This window comes from Panthera pardus, unplaced genomic scaffold, assembly GCF_024362965.1.
Source record: "Panthera pardus isolate Hobbes unplaced genomic scaffold, ASM2436296v1 HiC_scaffold_16, whole genome shotgun sequence".
Taxonomy (NCBI): domain Eukaryota; kingdom Metazoa; phylum Chordata; class Mammalia; order Carnivora; family Felidae; genus Panthera; species Panthera pardus.
This window is the reverse complement of record NW_026526721.1, coordinates 149,488,363-149,507,760: the sequence shown is the minus strand read 5'-3', so window position 1 is coordinate 149,507,760 and position 19,398 is coordinate 149,488,363. Positions and strand designations below refer to the sequence as shown.

Genomic DNA, 19,398 nt, shown 5'->3' with positions numbered 1-19,398 from the left:
CCCTTGGTTAATCCCCACCCCTCCCGCCTACTTGGGCAGCTGAGGAAGGAAGCAGTGCCCCCCCCCCCCCCCCAGCCACTAGCCTGAGGGAACAATGGGCTGGCTCAGCAAAGTGCCATCGGCAAAACTGACATCTTCAGACCCCTGCATTTACTGAGTAGTCATGCAGGGATGTGCGTGAGAATTCACCTCCGGATCCGGCCGCTCCCCAAAACTTTGAGCCTCGCAGGAAAGGCTGGAGCCCCGGTGCACATGAGTGTGACAGGCCTTGTTGGGAGAGGCTGCACACTACCTGGGGAGGACAGAGCGGGGGACCCTGCAGGCAGCCCTTGGGGCTCGGGAGACCCAGTGCCCACCCCAGACTCACACCACCCCCACTTGGCCAAAGGGAGCCCCACAGGGAACCGGATCGATCCTCCCTAGCAAGGTCTCCATGACCTCTACTCATCCCTGATCGCTTGCTAACGTACTTCAGCCAACATGCTCTTCTGTCCAGGAGAGAAACTCTGGAAACACCTCTTTTCTCCATCTCCTTTTATTTCTGGCAATGCTTAATGCCTCTCCCTCCAGTTGTGACCCTAGTGGGGGCAGAGGGCAGGGGGCTCCTCTGAACTCGAAACAGGAGAGGGGGCAGGTGAAATCATCCTTTTCCCAGAGGGAGTGAAGGTCAGAGAAGCTAACCTCTTAAATTCGACTGGCCCTGAGGAAAATGTGTGCATGTGTTTATTTTTACAAAGTTTATTAAAGAGTGATTATTGGAGCGCCTGGGTGGCTCAGTCGGTTGAACGTCCCACTTCGGCTAAGGTCATGATCTCGCTGCTCGTGGGTTCGAGCCCTGCATCGGGTTCCATGCCGACAGCTCAGAGCCTGGAGCCTGCTTCGGATTCTGTGTTTCCTTCTCTCTCTGCCCCTCCCCCTGCTCATTCTCTCTTTCTCAAAAATAAATAAACATTAAAAATTTAAAAAAAAAAATGATTATCTATGTCGGGGTACCCGGGTGGCTCAGGCAGTTAAGCATCTGACTCTTGATTTTGGCTTAGGTCATGATCTCATGGTTTGTGAGATCGAGCCCCATGTCCGTCCAGCTCTGTGCTGACAGTGCAGAGCCTGCTTGGGATTCTCTCCGCCCACCCCGTCCCTCCCGTCCTCTCAAAAATAAACAATAAAAAAATTTTAAAAAAGAATGATTATCCATGTATCCAAGAACCTACAGCAGAGAAGCCAATACTCCACCTGTCTGAGGTCTCACTTGGGTTTGAGAACGTAGGTCTCAAGGCGTGAGCCTGGCCTGGGGGCAGAGGTGGGCGATCCCACCCTCTAATGTGGACAGTCCGTTCAGAGGGACAGGGGCAGCTCTCCAACTTGCCTGGTAGGCTCCGGATGCCTGAGAAGGTGGCTCTGCCCGCAAAGCCTCTGACTCAGGTGAGGGAAAGGATCCAAGTGCGCTGACGATCACCCACAAATGCACGTCCCGACCTGCCTGGCCAGTACTTCCATGTGCCAAATACATGTTGCCAAGCCCCGGCCTAGAAGGTTCACAAAGATTATTACATCATGAACACTGGCTGAGTAAATTCCACCAGGTCTGGATCTGGTTTCCTCATGTGTCCCAGTCTGGTGTGGATGGTACCCGGAGCCCTACTTTGCAGCCTGTTGTCATATGAACAAGCCTCCAGTGGCCCCAGGGTGACAGCATTTGTAGATGCTAAGGACGCGCATTTGCTTTCTTTCTTCCCCTCTTTAATACTTTTTCTTCTGTTTTTAAAAAACAATTTTTTTAACGTTTATTTATTTTTGAGACAGAGAGAGACACAGCATGAACGGGGGAGGGTCAGAGAGAGGGAGACACAGAATCTGAAACAGGCTCCAGGCTCCGAGCTGCCAGCACAGAGCCCGACGTGGGGCTCGAACTCTCGGACCGCGAGATCGTGACCTGAGCCGAAGTCGGCCGCTTAACTGACTGAGCCACCCAGGAGCCCCTCTTCTATTTTTAAAGTAAAACATGTTCAGTGAAAAAAAAATTAGAAAATGCAGACACAGACACACAAAAATATAAATAATAAAACCAAAGAACCCTAGAATTAACCACCATAAACATACTGTTGCATTTTCTTCCAGTTTTTTTTTTCATGCATGAATATGTATATTTACAAATTTGGCTTCATATGCTATATATAGTTTTATATCTAGCCTTTTCTTTTTTTCTAACGTTTATATATTTATTTTGAGAGAGAGAGAGAGAGCATGAGCAGGGAGGGGCAGAGAGGGAGAGAGAATCCCAAGCAGGCTCCACACTGTCAGCACAGAGCCCGACACGGGGCTTGATCTCACAAACCATGAGATCATGACCTGGGCCGAAATCGGGTCAGACGCTTAACCGACTGAGCCACCAGGCGCCCCTCCAGCTTTTTCTTTTACCTAACAATATATCATGAACAATCGCCTGTGTTGCTCAGTAGCCTCTGAACTTACTATTTTTATGGACGCATAATATTCCAGGCACCATTATTTAAAAAGAAAAATGAGATAGGTCATTTGCTTATAAAAGAAAGTGCATTTTTATTGTGAAACTGTCAAAGCATGCAAAAAACGCATTGAAGTCAAAATGACTTTCCAATGCTGGTCACCTAATGTCTTCACTGTTCACAGCTTGATACATTGTTATTCTAGACTTTCCAGATCAATATCTAACTGGTTTTCTTGATCCTTTAAGATTTCACAATTTGTCAACCATTCCGATCCTGATGGACAACAGGCTATGTCCTGTTTTGCTGCAGCCACAATAACACCGTAAACCTTCTTGTGCACGTAACCTTAGGAACTACTGACTTTACTTCCAGAGGATAAAAATCAAAGGATAGGTATATTTCTCATATAAGTGGATAAATAGGCACTCTTCCAACACAAAACCATCCAGATTCCCACCAACAATGTTGTGATGACCTTTTGCAACCTGAGAATTTTAGGGATCCTGAGCCATTCCATTAATAAGTCTTTGGATAATGAGGATCTGCTTCTGAACTCCCTATTATATTCACCTGTTTTTCCATTCTTGAGCCAGTATCATGTTATTCTAGTTGCAAAAGTTTGTTTTTCTACTCTCAGACATTTATTTTATTTTATTTTTTTTTTTTTTTTAAAAAATTTCTTTTTTAACGTTTATTTTTGAGACAGAGACAGAGCATGAACGGGGAAGGGGCAGAGAGAGAGGGAGACACAGAATCGGAAGCAGGCTCCAGGCTCTGAGCCATCAGCCCAGAGCCCGACGCGGGGCTCGAACTCACGGACCGCGAGATCATGACCTGAGCCGAAGTCGGCCACCCAACCGACTGAGCCACCCAGGCGCCCCTCAGACATTTATTTTAAGCTTCAAGATCGTTTAAAGTGGCAACAAAGAGGAACTTTTTTTTCATTGAGATTATGATTGCAGTTGCATTGACTGCAAATTACTTTGGTAAAATACTGGCTTATTAATGATATTAGGAATTTCTGTGTAGAATTACAAAATATTGTTCCAATTATTTAGTTCTTGGTTTGCATCCTTCAGTAAAACTTATCGTTTTCATTATGGGTCCTGTACCTTCCTTTTAAATTAGTTTCCTATGTGTTTTTGAATAGTTTCTATCAATATTAACAATAGTTCCTATCACTGTTTTTCCACTTTTCATAGGATTTACCCTAAGATCAAGTTATGCTATAGTTTTCCAGTGGCCTTTTTTGCTCTCAAGCCTAATGGTTGACCCTTTAGTGCCAATGTCCTGCAAATACTAAGTTCAGGCGAGATTTGTTCCATGTTGAGGGCCTGAACAGCTTGGCCCATTGGCAAATTATATTTAAAGAAGGCATAACAAATAATTCGAACTCCAAAAAGAGCACAGAAATCATCTTTCCTGAGCTGCTTGTATGTTCCAAGCCAGAAACAATTTATATCTTGCTTCTTGTCCAGGCCACGCCAGAAATAATGTATTTTATTTTAAGTATCTTAAAAGCATGTCAGATTTGGAGGGGGAAATTAAATAACCGGGTATTAGTTTCTTTTCTTTTCTTTTTCCCTTTAAAATAGTATTTCCACCACAGGGTGACCCTGGTGCGACATGTTACAAATTACACATAACAATTTTTGGAAACCATGGATTTTTTTTCATACCATTGAAGCAGAGAGGAACCTATTTGCTGCCTTCACAGATTCAGTCATAGTAAGATCTTTCTGGAGGACACTCATTAGAGTTATACTGGATGAGTGTTGGACTTCTGTAGGATTTTGTGTGAAGTCCTGTCGCTGACCTTTGTTAAATGATTGCATTACCTTGATACGTGCCTCAATTTCCTCATCAGTAAATTAAAGGAGTTGGAATAAACATTGCCTGAAGCCAAAATGTGACTGAGTCAAAATGAGTGGTTTTGAAATTGGGCAAAGTTCAAATACAATTCCTTAGAAAAGAGAGTCCATAAATAGAACCCTACACATTTTGGAATTTAGCATAAGATAAAACGGAGCATTTTTCACCAGTAAGTAAAATACTGGATAGTCATTTGGAAAAAGTAAAGTCAGGTCTCTACCACAGTCTTTATGCCAAATAAATTACAAGTGGATCAAAGATTTTTATGACTAAGGATATTTGTTGCAGCGTTGTTTATAATGGCAGAATGATCGGAAACCATCTAAATGTTCACATAGAGGAGATACCTTAAATAAATTGTAGTTAATTTGTACAGCAGAGGGCTATGCAGCTACTAAAAAGAAGAGGCCATTCTATATGTACAGTGAACGGAAAGATCTGAAGATACGTTTTTCAGTAAGAACAGCAACGGGTGTAACTGTGTATAGAGTACTACCATTTATAGTTTTTAGAAGAAGGAAGAGGGAGGAGAAGAAAAGATATTTGTGTATGCGTACAAGAATTATACACAAAATCTCCGGTAGGAAATCACGAAAACTGGCAAGAGTGGTTACTTCTAAGGAGGGGATCTCGTGGCTAGACATGGTGGGGAGGGAGCCCTCATTTTCACAATATACTTATTTGCAAACTTCTGGGTCATTTTGTCGGTGGATAGATAATATTCTGTTCCAAATGATCAATTAATCTCAACATGTCTTGTGTTCTCCTCAAAATGGATTTCCTAAAACCTGCTTCACAGGACTGTCGTGGGGCGTGGGTCCGGTAACGTGAGCGAGAGCCCAGCGTGGTGGCTGGTGCAGGGCTAACTGTTCACCCACCCCCACTGGACGTATCGAGGCAACCTGGGAGCTGCCTTCAGGCACGGGCTGACCCAGAATGGCATGTTTTCATCCATTTCTCTCTTGGCACTGGAGGGTAACAATAGTGAGAATTTGCAAGAGGGGAACACTTGCCCCCCCATCCCCCACCCCCCGCCAAAAAGTGGTTTCTGACACCTCACTCTTGTACCTGCAGGATTCTCCCACCAAAACCAATCTCATCAACCCCTGCTACCCTCGGAATTATCTCACCACCTTCACCGGGAGCTACATATTTGACAGCCTGTGCACAGCAGACCTGAGGCCTGTCAGTTACAACCCTGACGACATCATCACTGTTGGAGGAACCGGGGACCCATCGCTGTGTAGGGAAAAGGTGGCTTCCCTGTTTGACTTCACAGCTTGCCGTGACCAGGAAGCCTGTTCCTTTGATGGGGTCTATCAGCCAAAAGTTAAAGGGACATTTGTGGTAAGAGCAAAACCCGCCCAAAAGCGTCCTTTTTCCCCCCAGTGAGTATTTACTTCTCACCTTTCTGTTTCTCTTCTGTTGACCTGCTTCCCCCTCTCTTATTCCCCTAGCCTGAAAGCTCCATGGTGTGTCCCATTCTGAGAACTAACTTCCTTCTGTGTTACATCCTTCCAGGCATTTGCAGGGTTCTACTACACAGCCAGCGCTTTCAATCTCTCAGGGAGCTTCTCCCTCAGTGCCTTCAACTCAAGCAGCTGGGATTTCTGCTCAGAGAGCTGGAGCCAGGTCAGTATTTAAAGAGAAAGGGGCAGGGTGCCCGGGTGGCTCCGTCGGTTAAGTGCCAGACTCTGGGTTTTGGCTCAAGTCATGATCCCACGGTTCACGAGTTCGAGCCCTGCGTCAGGCTCTGCTGCTGACAGCACAGATTCTCCAGCTCTGCAGAGCCTGCTCCAGATTGCCTATCCCCCCTCTCTGTCCCTCCCCTACTCGCTCAGTCTCTCTCTCAAAAATAAATAAATAAACATTAAAAAAAAGGAAAGAGAGGGGCGCCCGGGTGGCTCAGTCGGTTGAGTGTCCGACTTCAGTTCAGGTCATGATCTCACTGATAGTGAGTTCAAGCCCCGCGTCGGGCTCTGTGCTGACGGCTCAGAGCCTGGAGCCTGCTTCCGATTCTGGGTCTCCCTCTCTCTCTGCCCCTCCCGCATTCATGCTCTGTCTCTCAAAAATAAATAAACGTTAAAAAAAATCTTTTTAAATTAAAATAAATACATTAATTAATTAACAAATAAAATAGGGGCGCCTGGGTGGCTCAGTCGGTTGAGCGTCCGACTTCGGCTCAGGTCACGATCTCACAGTCTGTGAGTTCAAGCCCCGCGTCGGGCTCTGGGCTGATGGCTCGGAGCCTGGAGCCTGCTTCCGATTCTGGGTCTCCCTCTCTCTCTGCCCCTCCCGCATTCATGCTCTGTCTCTCAAAAATAAATAAACGTTAAAAAAAAATCTTTTTTAATTAAAATAAATACATTAATTAATTAGTTAATTAATTAACAAATAAAATAAAGAGAAAAGGGCAACACCAGTACAAAACACGGAGTAGATCCGAGTATGTTCCATTTGTGAGCACGTGTGTGTTCCGAATTTGGATTTCATGCCATTCTACCTTCCCCACATCCATAAAATGGGGTAATAAGGGAACCCACCTCACACCTGCATTGTGGATTAACGTTCCAGCCACAGACACGATGGTGAGAACAGCGTGCAGTAACAGACGCAGCACTCGGTAAACTTAGAGATGGTTATCGCGTGATGCTGTACGATATGATACAATTCGATTATTTCGTGGTGATTGTCTTATGAAGTTCTAGGTGGTGAGGTTCTTTAAAACGCGGTGTTCGGGGCGCCTGGGTGGCTCAGTCGGTTAAACGTCCGACTTCAGCTCAGGTCACGATCTCGCGGTCCGCGAGTTCGAGCCCCGCGTCGGGCTCTGTGCTGATGGCTCAGAGCCTGGAGCCTGCTTCCGATTCTGTGTCTCCCTCTCTCTCTGCCCCTCCCCCGTTCATGCTGTGTCTCTCTCTGTCTCAAAAATAAATAAACGTTAAAAATTTTTTTTTTTTTTTTTAAATAAAACGCGGTGTTCTGGAGCATGCATTTTCCAAGCACGCCTGCCTCATCTGTTTGGAACCTCCTTTTCAGCTCCCGCTGCTGCTGCCCAGGTTTGACGAGGTATACGCCCGCTCCTACTGCTTCTCTGCCCACTATATCTACCACTTGCTGGTGAATGGATACAGATTCACAGAGGAGACCTGGCCCCAAATATACTTTAAAAAAGAAGTAAGTCAAGGCACGGGTTGTTTCCTCCCCTTGCTCTCAAAAGGTTTGTGTGTAGACGTGCGAAAGAAATGTAGACTTTACAGGGGGAGTGGTGATTTCAGTTTGCTGAAGGGAAGCTGAGGAGACTTCGGTCCCTCGTGACCAAAGAAACGACAGTGGAGGACTCAGAGGAGGTGTCGCTGGAGACCCTTCCAGACGAGGCAGCGGTCAGAGGCCAGGTGCCCACGGACCCTGAGCTCCGCGAGTGCAGGACTTGTTTCATTCTTTTCATATTCCTACCCTTCAGCACGGGACTGAGAACCTAGAAGGTGTTTACTTAAATGTTTGGCGAGTGTATAAATAAATATGTTAAGGATTAGACCTTTCATACTGAAAAGAAACTTTAAACATAACAGTAATTTTTAAAGAGGATAGTAACTAACTGCTCTCCATTCTACACAGATGTCAGGGTAACGGAGGGTATTAGGGATTCATAGCAGCAGTAAGTAAGAATTTCTCTTGGAATGTGCCTGAGGTCACCGTGTGTACGTCAAGCGTCCGGGGACGGTCTGAAGCTGCAGTCATAGCTGCTACCAGGTGACTGTTCGGTCTGTCACCCTCCGGGCCTTGTTTCCAGGCAGGACTCAGCCTTGCTGACATGTCCACGCAGCACTATGTTCAGGTTTGGGGAAAATATTCTCATTTCAGGAATAGCTGATACAAAGCCTGAAGCCATAATGTTCAATATTAGCTTTAGCGATAATTAGGATAAACCAATCAATATCCAGCATGAGGCCTGTGATTGTCTACTTTTACATAAATAAAATTGAGTCATCCCACAAAAGATGAGGCTGTCTGGAGACACAGGGACTGTTGATGGCATGCACTCTCTAAGCTTTGCCTGTAATGAATCTAATTAGCAGGAAAGTACATTAAGAGAACGGAAAGTGACTTCCTCTTGAATACCAGTTTGGATGGATACAGAATCCCAGCTTTCAAGTCCCTTTCCTTTATTCATAAAGAAGTTTATATATAGTTAAATTAGCATTCAAATGTAAAGGCATAAAAAAGACTTAAAGATTTGCCACACAAAGACATCCAAAATATTTGTGGAGGAAATAAATACGGAGAGAAATAAATCCAGGAGGATGTTATAAAAATATAGGCAGTCAGAATAAGTGATATGGTGCCTTGAAGTTTTTTTAAAAAAAGAAAACTTACATCAAAGAAAAGTAAAAGAGAAGAAACCATCCATAACAACCCAAAATTCAAGTATAGCTAATATCCAGTGTGAAAGGAGCAGGGTAAGGGGTCATAACAGTGGCCTAAAATGCTCATCTTGTAAAGGAGGCCTTTAGATATATAACATTTTTAAGGCAAGAATGGAAAAAATAAATATAGGAAAATAGCACTGATTGAAAATTTAAAACTAAGACATTAGACGGAAGCCCAAATATATCAATAACCAAAATAAGTATAAATGGACTAAACCTACCGGTTAAAAGATATTGTCAGATCAGATTTTTAAAAATCAAGCATATGTTGTTTGTAAGAAAAACCCTTAGGCGTTAAGCATAAGGACATGGAAAGATTCAAAGTTAAAAAGTTTTCTTTAACTATCAGGCAAACACTACCCCAAGAAAAGGGGTGGAACTGACTGTTTCAAATTTCAGTGGAGCTCTGTAATACCTGACCAGATAGTCTTTAAGAGGATCATTCAAGATACAGAGGATTCCAACATAATGATACAGAGTCCATTCTGAAGACTGTAAATTCTAGACTTTTTTTGTATCTAATAAAACAGCCTGAAGACATGGAAATGAAAACTGATGGAACTAACGTAAGAAATGGCCAGAGTCTGTGCTGCTTGTTTAAACTGACCCCCTGGGCTTAGAAACTGGTTCTAGATTTATGTAAGCTGCTCATTACCCTCTTTCTTTAGCCACAGACACTTGTGGACCCAACAGTAGAAACACTCTTGCTGTTATTAACTGTGCCGACATTCCACTTGGCTGTGACGAGGCTGGGAGGATGCTGACGGCTTTTCTCCACGGTGCAGAGAGGGTAGGGCCCTGAGCCTTTGTGGTCTCAGTGACCTGCGTTCTAGCCCAGTCTCTGCAGTGTCTGAACTTGGGCAAGTCCCTTGACCCTAGGCCACAGCTTCGGGTGGGCGGTTCACGAGGATGACAGTGGTGTATGTGTGTAACTTCTGCCTCGAGCCTCGTCCTGAGAACGAAGCCATCTTTCTATCATACAGGTGGGGAACAGCAGCATAGCCTGGTCTTTGGGCTACATGCTTAGCCTGACCAACCAGATCCCAGCCGAAAGCCCCCTGATCCGCCTGCCCATGGACCCACCTGCCTTTGTGGGCACCCTCGCCTTCTTCACGGCAGTGGCCTTGCTGTGTCTGGCGTTCCTCGTGTACCTGTGCGCTTCATCCGGGAAGCAGAGGCGCTCCCAGCATGCCTTCGACCACACAGTGGATTCTGAGTGAGCCTCTTGAAGCAGCTCCTGGAGCCTGAGGGCTGCCCGGAACCAGCCTCGGTAGCAACAGACAACACGGGCGAAATGTCCATCTTCGGGAGATGCGACTCAAGTCAAATACCTAGGTTACGTGCCTCTCCGATAACTAATTTATGCCAAAGCACCTCTTGGGGAGTCTCTCAACTGTTTATTCCTCCAAAGACCCTACCACGCACTTGTTGACCTACTGGGGAACAGAGGAGAGACAGGCCATCAAAGTCAGCCTCTTTATTCCAAGTGCCCTAGAGGAACAGTGAATTGAGACTATGACAGTTTAATGTTGAAGAATTGACCTCAGGGCTCAGTTTGCATTTCTCCTTCCACAGAAACGCCATATTCCTCCCGGCAAGTTTGGAAGCTGGCAGGCACCCATGAAGCATTTGACACAGATAGATATTTGACCATATAGCATTTCACACGCTTTGTGGTTTCCTCCAGTTGATTCTTAACTAAAACGTAGCAATCCCATAAGCATTGAGCTCCCTCAGTCTACTAGCATAATAGCCTCTGGGGGAGAAGACTCCATTCCCCCGAGGACAGTGGCCATGGCCAGGCCCTGTCATTCAGGCAGAACCCAAAGGACAGAGACGCACGGAAGGTCTCCCAGGATACCGCAGTGGGAGTCCCATTCAGGGCTCCGGTTGGTAGATTGCAGCCCGTGTGTGTCTTCATTCTCACCTCCCCTTCACGTTGCTGTGTCCTCCTATAAAACATTTACTCCTAGCGAGGCTACCATGTTCCAGATCTTTTTGCCTTTGCTAGGCTTTCGCTTCGGGCTGTTTTCTCACTGGGTCATGGTGTGTATGCTCCAATACGCCATTCCGGCACGGGCACTTGCCGCTGTCCCAAGATCCCCTTGCTTACCGCCTTCCTGGATGGCAGGCCTCTGTGCGATAGCCTCGTCCTTCTTCACTTTGGGGAAAGGAGAGGAGACCGCAGGGACATCTCCTTCCGATAGAGGATGAGAAAGAATCCAGTGAGTGGCTACAAACTGAAAACCAACGTTATTCCAGATTGTTGTTTGTTAGCTGCATGTGGAATAAAGGACTCTTTATTGGCAGCGTGTGTGTGACCTTGCAAACAGGATTTTGTGTTCTCCTAAGGACCCAAGGTGGCATTTATGAGAGGAAGTTCTTAAAGTGAGGAAAATTTGCTTAAGAATAGACTTTCCTGAGCTAAGAAGATTATGCCTTAATGTCACCTTCATTCGCGAGAAGTCAAAGTGCTTCCCTTTGATAAAAGCCGTTGGCTCCTTGAGATATTTGAGTCACACGTTTCTGTACCTTATTTGACACGCAAAAGTGGGGAAGTTAGAACCCGTCACTCAGTTCTTGATGCCTACCCAGAATGGCTGCTCCCTTCCTAAAGTGCGCCTTTGCCTGTGCCCCACCTTTGCCCCACCTGGCCTGTGGTTCATCTCCCCAACTGTCCAAATAATGCATATTTCTCAAGGCCTAATTCTAGCTCTGCTTCTTCCACAAAGCTTTCTCTACACACACACACACACACACACACACACACACACACACACACACACGTGATCTATCTCCTGGATCACCTTTTAAAAACTAGTTAGGTGAATGTTTATATTCTTGATCTTATGTGTGCACATGGCTTATTTCTAAAATAGACAGTAGGCTACGGAACGGCAAATCCCACCCTTTATCACTCCCTCCTTCATTCAACACACATCCAAAAACCACTTACGATGGGCCTAACACCTTGCCAGGCGTGAGCTTGGATTTAGATACGTGCCAAGGATGTACTATACTCAACATATTTGTTGATTGATGTCATTTCCATAAACGAGTGAAGGGTGGACAATAAAGTTTAGAGATATCAGATGAAAATAGCATCCAAATCACCAAGATTTTGCAAGAAAAAAACAGGTATGTCTGTGCAGGGAAGAGGGCCAAGGTTTCATGAGAACAATGTTTCTGGCTTTGGAACACGCTGATGAGGTGTTTTGGGCTTTCTGACATGCATCAAAGAATTCTTACCAGATGGACCATCATGAAATCTGCAGTACAGGTAACAACCTATCTAGTAAGAACTGTGGTAAGCAGAAGCCTCACATGGCCCCCATCACCTTGCCCTCTGGTGGTACTCCGGAGATTACGTCATTACCTGGCAAAGGGATTTGCAGATGTAATCACTAATCAGTTAACCTAAAAACGGAGAGATTATCCAGGTAGGCGTTTTCTCCTCACATGAACTCTTTAAAGGCAGGGGATTTGCTCCAGAAGTCAGGGAGATTCAAAGCACGAGAAGGATTTGATGTGCTGTTGCTGACATGAAGACAGAGGAGGTCAGGTGTGAGAGAACCCGAGAGCAGCCTCTGGAAACTAACAGCAACCCTTGGCTGACAGCCTGCAGGAAAGCAGCGGCCTCAGGCCTACAACTCCAAGTAACTGTTCCACCGGCAACTGCATAGACTTGGAAGTTTTAGATATTAGATAGAAATTAGATAGATAGCATTAGAAATTAGATATTTCCCCAGAACTTCCGGTTAAGAGTTCCACCAGATTGACACGTCGATTTCAGCCTTTTGAGGGCCCTAAAAGGAGAACCCAGGGGACTTTTGACTTATGGAACCGGGAGGTAATACATAGGTGTGGCTTGAGGCTACTATGTTTATGGAAATTCGTGACACAGCAATAGAAAATTAATACTACAGAACCCAGGCCCCAAGACTCCAACCAAAACAAGTGAAAATTTCAAATGTACTTTTTAAAAAAATTTTTTAAACGTTTATTCATTTCTCAGAGACAGAGCGTGAGCAGGGGAGGGGCAGAGAGAGAGAGGGAGACACAGAATCTGAAACAGGCTCCAGGCTCTGAGCTGTCAGCACAGAGCCCGACGCGGGGCTCGAACTCACGGACCGCGAGATCATGACCTGAGCCGAAGTCGGACGCTTAACCGACTGAGCCACCCAAGGGCCCCCAAATGTATTTGAAAGTGATTAGGTATCACAAATTGTGTCTACTCTTTAGAATAACCACGTAGGAAAGGCATGGGCTCAGAGGTAAAATAACATCCAACATCACGCAGCTAGTAAGTGTTTTGGGAGGTGGAGACTGAGTGGAGATTCTGGTCTGGTTGAGTCTAAAACCCCTTATTTCTGCCACATTTCCTGTCACAGGGAAAGGCAGCGTCACATGGCAGATAGGAGTCTGACTTTAGAATGCTGTAGTGCAACATACTCATTCACGTACAGACACTTGACTTATGACAGAGGTGTCATGGCAGAGCAGTGAAAAAGATGGGAGTCAATTGGATTTCCATATGCAGAGAAAAGGAAATTCGACCCCTTCCTCATACCATTTTCAAAAATTATTTGCAGGCTGGTTAAAGACCCAAGTGTGAAAGGTTGACTTACAAAGGTTTTAGAACAGAAACGAGAAAATTTTTAAGATCTTGAGTAAGTGAAGGGTTTATTTAGCATTATACAGAATGCATTAACCATTAAGAGGATATGTATACATTTGATCACATTAAAATTAAGAAATTCTGTCCCTCAAAAAACACCATTGTAAAAGTGAAAAGACAAGCCACAGAGTTATTTGCAACATATATAACTGGTAAAGGACCAGTTTCCAAATTTCATGGAGAATTCTTAAGTTTCACTGAAAAAAAAGGCAAATGATCCAATTTTCCTGAATGGGCAAAAGGCTCGAAAAGCCATTTTACAAAAGGAGAAATCTAACTGTCCAATAAATATGAAGAGGTGCTCAACCTCATGCACAGATCAGGGCAACGCAAATTAAAACTATGATGAACTGGGGCGCCTGGGTGGCTCAGTTAGTTGAGCGTCCAACTCTTGATTTCGGCTCGGGTCATGATCTCAAGGTTTGTGAGATCAGTGAGATGAAGCCTGAGTTGGGCTCTGTGCTGACAGTGCAGAACCTGCTTGGGATTCTTTCTCTCCTCTCTCTCTGCCCCTCCCCACCCATTCTCTCTCCCTCTCTCTCTTGTCAAAATAAATCAATAAACATTAAAACAAACTCCCATGAATTAACACAATACACCCATCGTTTGACAAAATTAAAAACTCTGACAACGCTAAATGTTGGTGAGTGGGGAGCAACTGAACTCTTGGGCACGGCTGGTGGGGATGTGATTTAATGCGACCATTCTGGTTTGTCTATTAAAGTTGAAAATATGCGTACTGAATGACCCAAAAATTCTAGTGCAAGGTATAGACCTTAGACATACGTGTTCTAAGGTACACCAGGCTACATGCCTAGGAATGTTTTTACCAGCGGCCAAGATGCCTATTCCATAAAATGGAAGGGTATATTGTGATGTATCTGTACTAGAAAATACCATAAAGCATGGAAACAGAAGAACTGCAAATATATGCAAATATATGGATGGATCTTGCTAAGATAACTTTGAGGGTCAAAAGCAAGTCACAAAAAAAATACATATATAGTATAATTCCATTTATACAAAGTTCAAAAGCAGCAAAAACACAGAAGGTAACTCTCAAGGAAATCAAGGAAATTATTACTCTTAACTTTGGAAGGGGATAAATGAGTGTCTTAGTCTGCTAGGGCCGCCATAACAAAATACCAGAGACTAGGTAGCTTAAACAATACACATTTATTTTCTCACAGTTCTGGAAGCCAGGAAGCCCAAGACCAAAGTGCCTTCTAATTCAGTTCCTGGTGAGAGCCCACTTTCTGGCTTGTAGACTGCCCATCTTCTTACTGAGGCTACACTTGGCCTTTCCTCTGTGCTTGTGTTGGGGGGAGAAAGACACTGAGCTCTCTGGTATCTTTTATTTTAAGGGCATCAATCCCATCACGAGGGCCCCACCCTCATAGCCTCATCTAACCCTAATTACCTCTTAAAGGTATTTTAGGTATTTTAGGCATTAAAGGCATTACCTCTTAGGTATTAAAGACATTACCTCTTAGGTATTAAAGGCATTACCTCTTAAAGGCATTTTCAGATGCCATCATGGTTGGGGTTAGGGCTTCAATATCTGAATATTGGGGGATACAAACATTTGGCCCATAACAATGGGACTTCTGGGGTGACGGTGATGTTCTATAACTGGCTAGTAGCTACATGTATTACCTTTACTCAACCATTTGTATACATTTATTTACTTATTTATTTACTTAATTTTAGAGAGAGCGTGAGCTGGGGAGGGGGCAGAGGAAGAGAGAGAGGATTGTAAGCAGGCTCCATGCTCAGCACAGAGTCCGACTCAGGGCTCAGTCCCATGACCCTGGGATCATGACCTGAGCCAAAATAAAGAGTCAGACGCTCAACCGACTGAGCCACCCAGGTGCCTCATCAGCCGTTTATATACTTTCTATTGTCTTACATGACATTAAAAAAATAAAAATTGTAAATCTAGGTTAACTCAAAGATTTTCTACCTTTATGATCTTCATAAAGCCTTTAAACTTCTTTGAGCCTTGATTCCTTCATATATAAAATAAGGATAATACCTATACCTCATGGGATGGTTATAAGAAAAGAGAAAATTTAGTACATAGCCAGTGCCTGGCACAGAGGATAGCCAATGAATTCAAGTTTAAAAAGTATTTGTTTCGCCCACTTATTCATTCATTCATTCATTCATTCATTCATCATAAATTTTCCAAAAGTCTACTCTGTGCTAAGGGCTGGGCTGCGGCATGACTGAGGTTATAGGAGAAGCCAGACCAACTTCTTTCCTTTGGAAACACATGAGACCTGAGGCCCTCTGCTGGAGCCACAGAGAAAATCCTTCGAAGACGGTGTTTGCTTTTTCTCTCCCTAACTAAAGATGCTGAAAAAAATCGCTCGTTCAAAAATATTTTTAGTATTATAAAGGAATGTGACAATTAGAGTTCTGAACGTTTGATGATATCAGGAAACTGCTTTGCATTTTTGTTTAGGTGAGATAATGAATTTGTGGGTATGTCTCAAGAATCATTCAGGGTTTAGGCAGAGAAAGAGAACCAGTAGGAGATAGACGTCAAGGTATAGTTTTTCCAAGAAATTGGCTTGTGTGATCACGGGGGCTGAAGGTAAGTCTGAAATCCACGGGGCAGGCTGTCAGGAAGGGTGGGCCGGAAGCCGAGGCCTGAGCTAACGCTTCTGTCCACAAGTAAAGGAGTCAGCCATCTGAACCCCTGGTGAAAGGTCATTCTAAGCTCAGGACATAGCACGTGCAAAGATTACATGCGGAATTTCTTCTTGCTCAGGGAGGCCTGGCTCTGCTCTTAAGGTCTTTCAACTGATTTAGTCAGGCTCACCAAGATTATCTAGAATAACCTCCTTCACTTAAAAACTCTGATTATGGGCTTTACTCACATCTGCAAACCTTCATAGCAACGCCTGGATTAATAAATAACGAGGGTCTGTAGCCTACCAAAGTTCACACATAAAGTTGACCATCACCTCCCTGTCATTTCCCCACCTCCTGGGAACATCAGTGAGGAGATACAGTAGGATAAAGGAACCCAAAGCATTGAAGTATCAAGTCTCAAGCCAGCTAAGACACCATAAGTACTTTTCCCGGAGCTAAAGGCCATTCTATCTTCTCTGTCCCTTTACTCGTTCAGAAATGACTCTGTCCACTGGTGCAGGAGCATCAACCTCACCCTGGGATCCCAACCAACCCGCCAGCTCTCCCCACAAACCTCCTACGTCTCCGCCACCCTTTCCCCAAGCAGACAGCCCGACCTTCCTGAGGCAAACTCATTCTACAGGCGATAAAGGAGCATCAGTGGGTTCCAGCACAGCCATCGCGGAGGGTGCTGCTTCTGTACCATTCTTCCAGAGCTCCGTCGGTGCCCCCAGAGGAAGAGCCTTCCCCTGTTCCCAAAGGAGCACAGAGGTGAGAACAAACCAGATCCAACTCTTCTGAGAAAGAGGCTGCCCCAGGCTACGGAGCCCAGTCCTGCCCGGTGAACTCATCCCAGCCTGCAGCACTGAGCTGCGAGAGGGCAGTTTCATGAGAGAAGAGCTGTCCCAGGCTACAGGTCTTTGAGGGCAGAGGCTGTCTTATTGACCACAGGGCCTTACTTAGCACAGGGCTTGGCGCTGTGTAATCAACAAATGAGAGCTATAATCATTATGTGTATGTGCTAGTTTGCTAAATAAGTGAATCAATGGATGACAGTCTCACTACAAATCTCTTAGCACCAGGGTAGTTAACCACATATACAAACTTATAATTTACAAGATATTTGTCACAACTTCTATCCCAATTCAAACTACCAGCAATGTTTAGGGAAATACAGAGAGATTTTTTTTTCTTTCCTTTTTTTAAACAATTTTTTTAACGTTTATTCATTTTTGAGAGACAGAGCACGAGTGGGGGGGAGCAGAGAGAGAGGGAGACACAGAATCCAAAGCAGGCTCCAGGCTCTGAGCCGTCAGCACAGAGCCCAACGCGGGGCTCGAACTCACGGACCGTGAGATCATGACCTGAGCTGAAGTCGGACGCTTAACTGACTGAGCCACCCAGGTGCCCCCAGAGAGCTTTTAAACCTCGATTTCAGGGGCACCTGGCTGCCTCAGTTGGTAGAGGGACTCGTAATCTCAGGGTCATGAGTGCAAGCCCCAGATTGGGTGTGGAGTCTATTTATAAAGAACAACAACAACAATAACAACAAAACACCTTGATTTCAGACAGGAAAGGAGATTAAAAGGTTAAGTAATGCAACCAACGTCACACAGCCAGAGAGGGACATGGGATATGTGAACCCAGGGCTGACTCAACAGCCCGTGTTTCTTCCCGCAAACCCCACTGCTGCTCTGCCAGGCACCCAGGCACACTCCTCATCAAGTACGTCTTTTTTCACTCTCTGAAGGTCCCCTTTTCCTCCCTTTCCCTTGCCTCAGGTCCTATAAAAGGATTCCTTGACTGTACTAATGATTCTATGGTAGATATTGTTGCTTAGAAAGAAAAATGTGCGGGGTGCCAGGGTGGCTCAGTTGGTTGAGCGTTAGGCTCGGGTCATGATCTCGAGGTTTGTGAGTTCCAGCCTTGCATCAGGCTCTGTGATGGTGGTGCAGAGCCTGCTTGGGATTCTGTCTCCCTCTCTCTGCCCCTCTCCCAGTCACATGCAGTCAGTCTCTCTCTCTCTCTCTCTCTGTCTCAAAAAAAAAAAAAAAAAAAAAAAAAGTGTACTTGGGTTTCTACCCAGAATTTCTCTGCAAAGTTTTTTTAATGTTTATTTATTTATTGAGAGAGAGAGCATGCACAGGGGAGGGCAGAGAAAGACAGCGAGAATCCCAAGCAGGCTCTGCATTATCAGTGCAGGGCCCAATCCAGGGCTCAAACCCATGAACTTTGAGATCATGACCTGAGCCAAAATCAAGAGTCAGATGCTCAACCAACTGAGCCACCCAGGCGCTCCTCTCTGCAAAGTTTTAATCCAATAATAGCAGGGAAAGAAAATGTACAAAGCCACTTGCCTTTAAGAACTCCTCATGAATTCTAATTTCTTTACTGAACCACAGTGATTAAGATTTAAATATACTGAGCACCCCTGCTTGCCTCTTATGAAATTGTCCCTCAACCTGACTGCATTAAAGGTTCACAAGATTCACCTCCTCTAGTACAAGGTCCATTACACTGGAAAGCCTTTTAAAAACAATCATATAAATCAAATAGCAAAACCCAAAATTATGTTCAGCAGATGCATTTTCCCTGGGCCAAGTTCCAAGTACCAGTTATAAGCTCAGCAACTCAGATAGCATCCCAACCACTCTTGTCTGTGTGTGTGTATGCGTCAAAGTCATCCAAGACCCGATGCCTAGCGGCTGTCCTGAGGAATTCATGTCAGAGCCAACCCAGGCAAGCCTTTGCTCCCTGCCAGAGTGCCTTGTAAGGTTCAGATTCTCTTCTGCTGCAGGGTGTACATGAAGAGGCATAGCGGCCAGGATAGAGACAGCTGTACTGATACAGGGGTAGGAAATGAGGTTCAAATGTTACGTGCAGTATCAGCCTGCTGAATGTCCTGAGGCAAGGACTCGGTATATGAAAGGATGTACTCAACACACAGTGTCATCACCATAAAGTTGAACGTGCTGATAGAATAAAAAAAAAGTCTTGGACCACCTGGGTGGCTCAGTCCGGCTCAGGTCTCGACCCCACAGACTTCGGCTCAGGTTGTGAGCTGACAGTTCGTGAGTGTGAGCCCTGCATCGGGCTCTCTGCTGTCAGCACAGAGCCTGCTTCGGATCCTCTGTCTCCCTCTTTCTCTGCCTCCCCCACCCCTCCGCGCTGTGCTCTCTCTCAAAAATAAGTAAACATTTAAAAAAAGAATAAAAAAGGTCTTTCAGCACCCCTGTAGGTGCCTATTTCCGAAGAAACTTTGATGGTGATTGTACACTTAGCTGTGAAAAGGCTCAGATGCTCAGTCTGCCCC

General features: G+C 45.0%; 1 protein-coding gene across 2 annotated transcripts in view; it reads left to right on the top strand.

Moving 5' to 3' along the window:
• The window catches only part of ENTPD3 (ectonucleoside triphosphate diphosphohydrolase 3), a 44,042-nt gene extending 26,811 nt beyond the window's left edge, over positions 1–17,231 (top strand). The window contains exons 7-10 of one of the 2 annotated variants that reach the window (XM_053903954.1): positions 5,415–5,687; positions 5,862–5,972; positions 7,377–7,514; positions 16,582–17,231. In XM_053903954.1, coding sequence (XP_053759929.1) covers positions 5,415–5,687; positions 5,862–5,972; positions 7,377–7,514; positions 16,582–16,587 — 528 coding nt within the window. In that variant the 3' untranslated portion in view covers positions 16,588–17,231. Of the gene's footprint in view, positions 1–5,414; positions 5,688–5,861; positions 5,973–7,376; positions 7,515–9,750; positions 11,077–16,581 lie in introns of those variants that run through there. The other variant, XM_053903953.1, reaches the window with a different exon arrangement.
• The last annotated feature ends 2,167 nt before the right edge of the window (positions 17,232–19,398 follow it).